General features: G+C 32.5%; 2 protein-coding genes across 2 annotated transcripts; both read left to right on the top strand.

The window, feature by feature from the left end:
* The first annotated feature begins 1863 nt into the window (after window positions 1–1863).
* On the top strand, window positions 1864–6972 carry LOC130976054 (probable magnesium transporter NIPA4). The gene is made up of 9 exons (XM_057900794.1): window positions 1864–2446; window positions 3241–3297; window positions 3896–3986; window positions 4063–4223; window positions 4315–4442; window positions 4535–4672; window positions 5191–5283; window positions 5997–6102; window positions 6197–6972. Exons 1-9 carry the CDS (start codon window positions 2290–2292, stop codon window positions 6295–6297), a joined length of 1032 nt encoding a protein of 343 aa, XP_057756777.1. The 5' UTR covers window positions 1864–2289; the 3' UTR covers window positions 6298–6972.
* A 1190-nt stretch (window positions 6973–8162) lies between these two features.
* On the top strand, window positions 8163–11350 carry LOC130973231 (protein EI24 homolog). The gene is made up of 11 exons (XM_057897667.1): window positions 8163–8431; window positions 8499–8649; window positions 8730–8782; window positions 8949–9083; window positions 9189–9252; window positions 9335–9420; window positions 9533–9615; window positions 10057–10133; window positions 10300–10415; window positions 10742–10840; window positions 10986–11350. Exons 1-10 carry the CDS (start codon window positions 8256–8258, stop codon window positions 10806–10808), a joined length of 1008 nt encoding a protein of 335 aa, XP_057753650.1. The 5' UTR covers window positions 8163–8255; the 3' UTR covers window positions 10809–10840; window positions 10986–11350.
* The last annotated feature ends 788 nt before the right edge of the window (window positions 11351–12138 follow it).

Here is a 12138-nt window from a genome sequence, read left to right as displayed (position 1 = left end):
TCCTTTAAAAAAAATCGATATTTAAAAAATTTAAATCCACACTTGAGTACAGCAAACAATAGTAAAAAAAAATTAATTTTAATGTATTAAAGTAGTTCTATACATATATCAAATAGTATAATATCACATCAACAAAAATAATTACTTTTTATATTACTTATATAAATAGTCATATAAAAATATAAATGTAATTATACAACTATATAAAATATTTTATATTATCAATATATCAAAAATTAAACTCCAATAAAAATTCCAAAAATGTTTTAGATTGTGAATTATTATACAATTTAAGTTTTGGGTAGTAATTTATGTTGCCACTGAATACTCATACACACGATATTGGAGCGAGGAGTAACAATGGATGTTACTTCCCTTCAACTTAATGAAAGATACAGAGCAACCCAATTTATCATAATTGAAACTACAACTACATTATATTATATATATTATATATGTATATAAAAATCAGTAGCTAAGTTAATTATTTATATAAAATATATATAAATAAGAATTATTAATTTCACCTAGTATTTTGTGAAAATTATTAAGTGGATGAGAATAAATTTTGTTGAAACAAAAAATTGTTATACAGTCGTTGTAGCCTTTTGCTTACTCATTTAAGTCAAAAGTCTACTTCAATTCAGCACGATGATCAATTAGTTGAAATATAAATATAAAAAATACTACCCTCAAAAAGAATTTAAGAAAAATCATAGATTTCATCGCCAATTGTGGAGCCTAAAATAAATAAGTAAAGATAGCGACGGCGAAACCTTCCTGATCCATGTTGCCTCCACCAGCTGGTCCTTGTTTTTAGCTTTTTCAAATTTCCAACATAATTTGGGGTAAAAAAAAAAGAATAAAATTTGTGATCAATATCAACTCCGAATCTGTTAAGTGTTAACTTTATCTGCTCGTGCTAATTAAAAATTCGAAGCAAAAGACGGTGTACCGATAAAAAAAAATCAATTTTTTATTGATCATTAGTGTGATAAACTAAAAAATAATTTATCATATTATTTTATTTTTCAATTCAAATTTCAAACAATTTCACCACGTAAGTTAGTGAACAAAAATTAATAAAATCACTGATAAATTTGGTCTGAATTTGTATTCGAATTTTAATTTAGTTTATAAAATTTTAATTTTTTTAGTTTTTAAACTTTATAAAAATAATTTATATTAGTTTATAAAATAATTTGTTGACAAAAAATATTAATAAAGTACTAATATAAATAATTAAATGTTATGCTGAAATTTATAATACTGTATCGTTGTAGTTTTAGTATTTAAATAATTTAAAAATAATATTGGTTATTTGTTTTAGGAAAAAAATTTTAATAAATATTATTTATGATCTTTTTAGATTATTAAAATGCTAAAACAAAGAGAGAAAATATAGAGAATCAATAAAATATTTGTACAATATATACAATAAAAATTTAGAAATATCCGATTCAATAATAGTAATATAACCATTAGTGTTACCTTTTCTCATTATTTTAAATTTGTAAGATGAGTGATTTTATGACATCACATTAAAATTCTAGATTTAAAAGATTAAGAATTCGATTATTGGTAAATTCTTAACGTGGTATTAATATTTGTGTGTCGATAATCAGTTTAAAGACTAACGTAAGGTCGAATTGAGTATTATCTCAAATTAATGACATTGGTTATGTGAGGGATGACTGGGCAACCAACCACAATAATAGTTACATAATTGTTACTTGTTAGAATATGAATAACAAATCAATAAATAATGGATATGAATCACATGACAGATTAATAATAAACAAATAAATATACACACAAGTTTTTTTTTTTTTTTTTTTAAAGGAAATGAGGAAGGAAGAAGAAGAGAAGGGTTTTGAGATTTGGCGTAATAATAATGACAATTATTATGACTGATTAGCAGAGAAACAAGAATGGAGTGTAGAACTCATCGACCTTCGTAGCGGTGGCACCACACTGTAAAAAAAAAAAAAAAAATCTAGGTTTTCTTTTCTTTACTTTTTAAAGTTTTTCCCCCTTTTTTTATTTTTGTGTATCGCTTTTTCTCTCTCTATATGGAACCCAATTGGAATTGAATTTGCGATCGAGGAACATCACCTCAGTGCCAGAGACAGTAGTGACAGCTGTATCCACCAGCAAACGCGAAATCCCTTTCAGATTTCGCTGCTGCCGCAAGATCCCACTTCCCTAGCCGGTGTTTTCCACCGCTGTCTCTGCAATCGTAGGGTTTGGGTTTTTGCTTCCTGGTTTTGCGCGTTGCGCTCCTCAGCCATGGCGGCTTCTTCGGGTTCCAGCTGGCGCGAGGGGATGTCCGCCGATAACGTCAAGGGGCTCTGCCTCGCTCTCTCCTCCAGCTTCTTCATCGGCGCCAGCTTCATTGTCAAAAAGAAGGGCTTGAAGAAAGCTGGTGCTAGTGGAATTAGGGCAGGTATTATTCCTCTTTTTTCGTAACAGCCTTGTTCATTCTCCGCAATTCGCTGCTCAAAGTTCTGAATGTGAGGGTTTAATGGTGTCTTGCAGTTCTAGATTTGTTTCTGGTTTTAGGGGTCTACACGGATCCCATTGAACTGGGAGCTGGGTAAGGGAATTCTAGAGTCATATGCCTCATATGAAGCTCTGAAGTTAGCTCCTTAACTTTGATTACTTGCCAAGAGTTCATTTTACAAGTTTGGTTTAGTGTCTGTGAAAAAATTAGATGTTGTATTACTTAAGGATCTGGGTAATTTTAAGTTAAGCCAGTTTCAACTGAATGAAATTTTAAGTTTAGTGTGGATTTTTTTTTTTCCATTGCTAGGGTATTTTTTCTGTTCACATGGCATTTTGGAACTCAGATACTTGTAGAATAGGTAGATCGGCTTCTCATCAAGTTCACGGAACTATTGTGCTTTTTGTGCTCCCTGCTATGGAGTGATTGAGCGATCAATATTCTCAGCATGACTAGTAACGTACATTTTATATACCCAATTAACTTCGAATGAATTGTGCATTAACATAAGTCAATTTCAATAGGTACTATAATTGCTAGTGTTGTTTGGTGTAAATCGTATTGCAAAATAGTACATCTACAATTGTTTCGAGTATTTAACAGAAAATGGAGTTTGATGTGACCTGATCCTGCCATTAGTTTCAAATATAGATACGTTCATGTTGTTGCTACTCATCAGTATGGACAATGGATCATCGGCAATACTAACTGACTTCCCTAATAAATCTCTTTGACAGGAAATGGAGGTTATTCTTACTTGTACGAGCCACTTTGGTGGGTGGGGATGATAACAAGTGAGTTAAACATCATCTGTTTTGTCCTGAATGATTATTTAATTGAATGCTGGACTTTTTCTCATCAACAGTTATGATGCAAATAATTATTGATTGAGTGACATTGTTGACTTGTACAATTGAATTATTCTTTTCCTGGGGGTTGATACCTGCTGCAGCATTTGCTTTGGCCAGTTTCTAGCTTTTTTTAAGACTTTAAGTGGGCAGTTTATGATATAGTTTCTTCTAGTATGCTTTCCAGTTTTTACTCCTCCTCTCCTGCATGAGTTACAAACTTTAAGGAGAAAGTTACTACTTTTTGGTATATTTATCTGACATTTTATCTTTTTTGAAAAGCACATTGCTTAGGCTTGTACATTTCATCTAAATTCAACCATTTTTCTCCACATGTTATACAAGGAAATATTTCCCCATCAACATAAGCTATCCTTAGATTTGACCAATTTGTCATCACATTGTCCAGGGGAATATTTCTATACAGACCAAAAGCCTTCCTAATACTATACTTAACTTCACATGTATATTGATCTGGGTTCCTTGTGGTTATGATATTAATATGCTGATCAATTTTTTCTTCTAACACATCTTATTGGAACAGTGGTGGTTGGTGAGATTGCCAATTTTGCAGCATATGCATTTGCCCCAGCTATATTGGTCACCCCACTTGGTGCTCTCAGCATTATTATCAGGTACGATAAAAGTTTTGCTTCAGATTGATCCTCAACTTTCTGTTGGTAAATTCTGAGTTGAGCTGCTGTCTTGCAGTGCTGCTCTTGCTCATATTATTTTAAGGGAGAGGCTGCATATATTTGGAATTCTCGGCTGCGTATTGTGTGTTGTGGGGTCTACAACCATTGTTCTACATGCTCCTCAAGAACGGGAAATTGAGTCAGTAAGAGATGTATGGAATCTTGCTATGGATCCAGGTAGTTAAGCTCCCCTGCCTGAAATGTAATTTCCTTTACTCAAACTATACTATAAGATTACTAACTGGAATATACAACATTTCTTCTGCAGCATTTCTCTTCTATGCAGCGTTGGTCATAACTGCTGCCTTTATTCTTATCTTCCACTTCATTCCTCAATATGGCCAGACACACATAATGGTTTATATTGGTGTCTGTTCCCTTGTGGGCTCTTTATCGGTATGCAATCTTTTCGTTGTTGATGAGTTGTCTTTGCTCTCTTTGTTGTATAATATTTTTCTGTATTTTAGTTGTAAGTTTTCCTTTGACAGGTTATGAGTGTTAAGGCTCTTGGAATTGCTATAAAGTTAACTCTGTCGGGGATGAATCAACTAATTTACCCTCAGACTTGGGCATTCACTCTAGTTGTAGCTGTTTGTGTTCTTACCCAAATGAATTATTTGAATAAGGTATAGTAATTTTTATTGTTATTCCCTTAAAAGTTACATTTGTTTGAATTTTCATGTACTATCATCTACTTTATGTCAATATCAAACAAGCACTGATACACTTCTTTTTCTTAACAAGTATCATGTAATTGAAACTGGTTTAATAGGATTTTCCATCAGAAGATTCTGTAAAACCTGTTGCGAGGTGTCATGTTTAATGTAGTGTTATTCATAAAGGCTTGTGTTGACAAGAATATAAAGTGTTATTTATCTTCTGTGGCATGTATGTGATATCTTTCTTGAACCAAAATCTTTTCCTTTGGGAAAACCTTCAAGGATATTACGCTGCATGTGATCTCTCGCTCTTTAAGCGAAGTTATAGATCGAGAATTTTGCACCCTGATTTAACAATTAATATAAAGAACTGATTTATTAACTTGGGGAACTTACTTCTTTTCACCTTTTATCCATTTGTGCTTTGATTGCTAGCGCTTTCTACTTCATGATTGACGTTATAATAATTGTTTTTCTGCAATCAGGCACTGGACACATTTAATACAGCAGTGGTATCTCCCATATACTATGTTATGTTCACAACATTAACCATTGTGGCTAGCGTCATCATGTTTAAGGTAACTATTCTTGCCTAACTAATATTGATGTGACGTCATTGCTATACTTTTACAGTTCTGTAGGTTAACTTGAAATAATCAGAAGTGACTGCATATTCTATCATTTGTCTTTTCGAAAGCGCCTCCATCAATTGTATTTAGGCTTGAGTATTTTCTTAATGAACCGTATAGTACTGAGTTTAACGGCACAGCTGCACTAGCCATTCAGGAAGAGAAGTTTGTATTTTTGTTTTCTACTTGCTGCTTCATATTTGCTTCATTAATTACTCCTTGAAAATTGGATGCATTCTGGTAGATCTGTGCTAGGTTTGTCTTGTTTTCCCCAAGAAGGATGCTCATTCTTTCACTGCATTTTAAAAGATCTAGGGAAAACAAAAATGAAAATAGTGGAGAACTTTTCCCCCCTAATTCTCAAGATTTTAAATGGAAGAACAAAATTGTTTCTGAATTCCTTAAAAGAAAGAGCAATATGGATGAAATCTAATTTTAATTATACTCTTACTAGTTCTCTTGGGTGACCCTGACGGACTTGCTGGTTGTTTTTGTTCCTTGAACTGTGTCTATGTCAATTTTAGTGGGTCCCTACATAGACCATCTTAATGAACTGCTTGCGTATCGTGTGTGAGAGAAGATTACTGTGCGAGAGCCATTAATTTTATTGTTTCACATTGTCTGTCCATCGATTGATGATTGAGAACTGAATTTGATATCAGGACTGGGATGGGCAAAGTCCAACACAAGTTGTCACGGAAATATGTGGGTTTGTGACAATACTTTCAGGAACTTTTCTCCTTCACAAAACTAAGGATTTGTCTGATGGTATGCTTTCTGGTGCTCACAAGAACTCTCTGGTGTAAGGTCTTGAAAGTGTTCAAACATGATTTATTAATGTGATTAGTATCATGGTCTGCAGGTTTACAATCGTCTTTATCTATTAGACTTCCTAAGCACTCAGAAGAGGATGGGGGCGAGGGCATCCCTCTGAGACGGCAAGAATCCATGAGATCACCGTGATACATTCTTTGTGTAGCGTCGCATCTTGCACATCTGACAAGCTTGAGGCGCTGGGGGAGGGACTTTGCCAAGGTCATTGTGTATTTTACTGATTATTTCCTTCCCCATCGTATTATTTTTTGTGATACAGTTGGAGTGGAAGGATAAGTTTTTCATGTCAATTGTTTTCGGGGTCCTGGTGATTATGGTATCGGATCTTGCACTTGCATTGTATACTCTTCCCTCCCTACCTCTTCCCTCTACACACGGAAGACAAACGGCCAATGTAATTTTCTGCACACTGATTATATATAGTGTATCTCTCAGTTAAAATCAGAGTATTCTCCATCAAATTTTGAACTGGATAGCCTAGCAATGTTATTATCACTATCTGCTGTTTGAACTGAGCTGAACAAAATCGGTCTCTCCACTTGTCAGTGCAAAATGTGGCAATCAGCCAATCACATAACAGGACAAATGGTTTGTGTATACATCATAACTTGTAATCTTTTCTGGAGTTAGTTCGACTAATGCTGTAATTTAATGGAAGCTGCTTTTATCAGGGGACTATATTACGCAAGATTTACAAGGATTTATTTGCAATTTTTAAGGTCTTTCATGACCGTCGCCTGCATATATATTAGTAATATAAATTTCAAGGGTCGAGTCTGTAATAACCTCTGTTAGAACTCCACAATCACTAATTTACTATTAATAAATATGTTTGGTCAGAAAGCAACATAAAAAACTGTGTAGTAACATAAACAAGTGACTTTTTGTTGTTCCATGTTCAAAGTGGTAGAAAATATCATTGACAAACGATGTAATTAAAAGTCACAAGTGTTTCACCGGTTATATATGAAATTTTACCACCTAGGTTACGAAATTTCGATTTTACAAATACTCTGTAAGTCAACAAATATGTACAGATTGTGGAGTAGTGAAGCCTCTATCTAAAGTGCAGTAAAGTTTAAAATCGTAGCTAGAGATATTTAATTTGTTAGTTGTTATAAATTTAAAATGAACAAAAATATTTTAAAACAAAAATAATCAGTCCAACATAATTCAAAGTCATTTTATTGTGTCAAGTGTTTTTTTTATTTTGTATTTTTTAAATATCATAAAATAATTAAATAATTTTAAACATAATTGTATTATTATAAATATTAAATTAAATAAAATAACTGAGTTGTTATTTCTTTAACATTACCATAACATGAAATGGTTGTAATTTAGTAAAGATTAAGAATTTAGTTTAATGAGTTGATAATATAAAATATTTAAATAATTATTCAATTATATTTTTTTAATAATTATTTACTTCGTTAAAGCAAAAGAGTAGTTTTTTTTTTTAAAATTAGGAGTGAGACTCGAATTCGCGATCTTTAAATGAGTACGAGAAGACTATGTGTTTGTTTGGACGCCATTATTTTGATAAAAAAAATATTTTTTTAATGAAAATTTTTTTAACATGTTTGGCAAATTTTTAATAATAAAAGTACTAGAAAAATAAAAAATATCTTTTTTGAGAAGCTGTAAGTTATATATTTTTTTAAAAGATTTTTTTAAAAAAAATATTTTTCATGTAATAAATAAATAAATAAGTATTTTTATATCGTTATATCCAAACATAATTAATAAATAAAAAATTTTTTTATATGAAACATAAAATTATTTTTACTTTGTGATAAAATCTTTTTAAAAAAGATAACTCAAAAAATTTTTTTTCTTTAAAAACTCACCTAAACAACTCCTATGTGATTTGAAAAAGAGTAGTTATTTTTGTTGTCAAGTGTCTAGACATTAAGTAATTTTATACCCCTGTAAAATTAAATTAAAAATAAAAATGAAGAGTAAAGATGCATAGATAGCGTAACCTTGTAGAATAGCGTTAGGGGGATTAGGCATAAGAGAGTGAAAGAGAATCGTGAGCGTTGAGCGATGAAGTCAAACTAAAACGCTGTGTCGTCTTGTTCGCAATGGACGGCGACGGAGCGGCCAAAGCCAAGGCTGCAGCTGTTCTTTCTCTGTGGCTTCAGGGTTTCGGAGAGGCCTGCTGCCTCCACCGCGTCCTCCTCCTCTGTCTCCGCTCCCGCCCCCTCCTCCGCCGTACCGGCCAGTGCTTCCTCTTCAACGGCTTCATCTTCTTAGGAAGGTTCGTTCCCCTCTCTCCCCTTTCATTTCAATTCCTCCCTTGTCTGATTTCCTTTCAATTTCTGCAGTATATTCGTTCTGAACTCTGTTGTCATCCCTGCCTTGTGGTGGATTCTCCCTGATCAATGCTCGCTCCTTCTTTCTCATCAACTCTGTCCCTTACGTGGCACTCTCATATTCTATTCAATCTTGCGTGTTCTTCTCGTTCAGTGCTTTTACGTGAGTATCAATTCAATTACTCTTCCTTCCACTGTAATATGCTTGCTCCGAAACTCATATTTTCTGATTCTTCCCTGCAGCTGCTTTGGTATTACCCGCTATATGTCTTTAGCATAGTTCTAAGCACAATCTGGTAACATTCTCTTTCTAATCATCTTCTTATGTTAGAATCTTCATTGTTGATGAACATTCACAAAGTACATTGATAATGCCCTAGTGTTTGGTTGGTTCCATAGGAAGGTGCTTCAAGTCATGTTTGAGTTTGTCTTAAAAATTAGGGTTTCAAATAATGTTGTCAGGTATAATGACATTGCCAAGTTTGGGTATGCTGCAATGGGACGATCCAAGTTCACAGGAGAGAAAGACTCGAGCCAGAGCAATTCTCCAACTTCACAAAATGCTAGTCATGTAAAAAAACCAGCTGGCCTGGGAGGGTAAGGTTCAAATTCTTAGTTTCTTTGTCCTTTTCTAGTTGGTGTTAATTATTACTGGATTAATCCATGGTAAAAAGATTCAGCTACGTTGTTTACTTCACTCAGGGTCATGATTGGAATAGGAGAGCAGGTGTACTCAATACTCCTTCTGAGTGTTTTCTTTCTCGAGGTAATAAATTCATTGTAATTTCTTTATTCATTGTTGGTCAAATACTACTCAACTTACAAGCAAGTTCTGATTTTATATGCAGGTCTATGCAACCGGATTTATACCATACATAGGGAAGGTACTCAATTTTTTGCTCCTTGCCTGGATGTATGCATATTACTGCTTCGAGTATGTATCTAGTGTTCTCCTTTCATTTTTAGGGTAAAAGCCTTAGTGTTCTTAACAATTCGGTATTGTTTAACTTCTGTATTTCTTTCTTTGAAATTTTAACTTTGGTTAGGTATAAATGGAATTTCAATGAAGTGCCTCTTGATAAAAGGCTGGACTATTTTCAATCTTACTGGCCATTTTTTGCTGGTTTCGGTAAGGTTTTATTTAAGAACTCATTTGCGTTTTCTTTATTGATCATATGTACTTGTTAGCCTAGAGAAAATTCTTATGCTTGGATCATGTGGCTATTCTTTGACTGTTTCATTGTTTATATGAACAACCTACTATACTGATCTTAGGAAGAACAGGTCAACTTTTCTGTCTGTTGCTAATAAGGATTATAACATTAATTAGTCTCATATATAACTGTGGCATGAGGATTGGGGATTTTCAACTTTGTCAAGTGTGGAGATTTTGAAGGATATGCTGTACCTGTATTTCCATATGGTGTCGCCTTTGTTAGAATTAAGTCCATTAATATTTTCCTATGGAAGAACATTGAACTATTGATAAAAATTAATATATCATGTTCGATTATTTATCCTCTGATTCACTCCATATTATAGATTAAGAGTTTTGTTTATATCCTCACAGGAAGTCCTTGTGTTTTGGCGATATTCTTTTTCTCACCTCTTGTGAGTTATGGGATTATGGCTATTCTTTACCCACTGGTATGTGCAAACCATCTCAGATGTTTTGCTTCTATTTCTTCTTTATTACTCATATATTGAATTTGACTTTTAGAATCCTTTCTTTTTTTTTTTTTTTTTGGTTCAAACCAGAATAACATGTTATCTTATTGTGAATGAATATGATAGTAACAGATTTATATTTCAGTTTGTGTTAACTGCAACTGCGTCAAGAGCTGAGCAAGCAATCTCATTTGAAAAGCACAAATGGAGACCTGCAGGAGTGGAAAAGCTTCCAATATTTTATATTGCTGACAATGTGTCGTAAGCTCCCCATCGCTAATCTTTTTGCTCTAGAGACATAGCATTACTGAGCATACCTATTAGGCAAATGACCCGAAATTAAAGGGCACTCGTGTGGTAAAATAATGGCCTTAGAGATAAGGTTCCGAGCTCCACGTTGATACAGCACTGCTACAAACTGCAGCTAGATCCTTGTCATGAAATACTTCCTTCCCCCTGCTTAGTATCCAGGATTATATCACTAAAATGTGTAAACCTGACCAATAATGGGCTTGCAAGCTCTTCATTACTGGTAGACTTTGGTTATTATGATTTTTGCCCACGTACTTTGATTGGCTTTTGTGCAGAATGTGGATGTTGTCTCTTCTACCCCTGGAGAAACGGGACCAGATGCAAGATAGAAAAGCGCAATAACAACATTGTTCCGTTGTCATAACTTATTGCTGGTAATGATACAAACTCTGATTTTGTCCAGCATTTAATGTTTCATATAAACTTCCTTGTTCCCACCACTTGTCTGTTCTAAAAGGTTGCTTAATTGGTTTTGTTTGATATGTGCGTGCGCGTGCATCCGTGGTAAATGATGTACAGCAAACATTATGTAATAAGTTGATGCAGTGGACTACATACTTGAAGTTAAAGCTACTAACTACATTGAACCAGAGCCAAACAAAATCACCAAAGTGAACCACATTGGAGAAGGGTTTGCATTTTGGTGGGAGTCCCTCTACCCAAAACATTGTAGAGATGAGATTATATGATGAATTTAGTGTACATGCTTCGTAAATCTTTGTGCATAAGAACAACCTTGATTATCATATGTACAGTTGCATACTTGCATTGTTCTAACGTATTCATATTACCTCCCTAGATTGCATTGAAAGTCTTGATACTGCGATGGAATACAATTATTTGAAACTCGTTCTGTTTCTCATCCGAATACTGATGAATTTCTTGGAAAATTTTGGAGCCAGAAAATAGAAATAAAACAAATACTAAATTTTAACTAATAAGGCTGAGATCTTATCTTGCTGTTCTGAAAAAGCCTTACCGCACTAAGGAGAATAAAATATATCTATCTATTGTATATTATTAATTTTATAATTAAAATATACTATATGTTATTTTTTATTATAATTGAAATTAAATTTTTAATTTCAAAATTAAAGGGTTATTTCTTTCTCTCTCTCTCTGTCTCTTATTCCTTAACTTATTCTTTTTTTTATATATTATTATTAATAACTAATTATAAATTTAATAATTAAAATATGTAACATAATATTTTTTAAGTATAATTAAAATTAAATTAAAGTTTAAATTAAAATATTAAAATTCAAATATAAGTATATTATATTATTAATTTAACAACTAAATGTATTACATGATATTTTCTCATTAAAATTAAAATAAAATATTTTTTTTAAAATTAATAATTTTTTTTCCATCCTCTTATCTACTTCTATTTTTTTCTCTATTTCTCTCTATTCTTCTCACTTTATATATAACTTATAATTTATATTTTATATTACTAATTTGATAAATTAAAATGTCATGAGATATTTTTTCATTACAATTAAAATAAAAAATTTTTCTCCAAAATTAACATACTCATTTTTTCCTTTTTCTTTATCTTTCTCTCTCTTTTCTCTCTCATTCTCTATCTCTTTCTACCTTTTTATTCTACACAAAATAAAATTAATAAAACAAAATAATTCAAATAAATTCATAAAATTATAAAACTATA

Source organism: Arachis stenosperma, chromosome 4 (assembly GCF_014773155.1).
Source record: "Arachis stenosperma cultivar V10309 chromosome 4, arast.V10309.gnm1.PFL2, whole genome shotgun sequence".
In the NCBI taxonomy this organism is placed as follows: Eukaryota; Viridiplantae; Streptophyta; class Magnoliopsida; order Fabales; family Fabaceae; genus Arachis; species Arachis stenosperma.
Note: the sequence above shows the minus strand (reverse complement) of the source record. Positions and strands in the feature narration are given on the sequence as shown.

Bases quoted from the DNA above. Each gene is read 5' to 3' on its own strand.
- LOC130976054 (XM_057900794.1), top strand. From the start codon at position 2,290: ATGGCGGCTTCTTCGGGTTCCAGCTGGCGCGAGGGGATGTCCGCCGAT. The intron at 4,443-4,534 runs GTATGCAATCTT...TTCCTTTGACAG, and splicing joins CCCTTGTGGGCTCTTTATCG to GTTATGAGTGTTAAGGCTCT. The intron at 4,673-5,190 runs GTATAGTAATTT...TTCTGCAATCAG, and splicing joins AAATGAATTATTTGAATAAG to GCACTGGACACATTTAATAC.
- LOC130973231 (XM_057897667.1), top strand. From the start codon at position 8,256: ATGGACGGCGACGGAGCGGCCAAAGCCAAGGCTGCAGCTGTTCTTTCT. The intron at 8,650-8,729 runs GTGAGTATCAAT...TCTTCCCTGCAG, and splicing joins TTCTCGTTCAGTGCTTTTAC to CTGCTTTGGTATTACCCGCT. The intron at 10,134-10,299 runs GTATGTGCAAAC...TTTATATTTCAG, and splicing joins TGGCTATTCTTTACCCACTG to TTTGTGTTAACTGCAACTGC.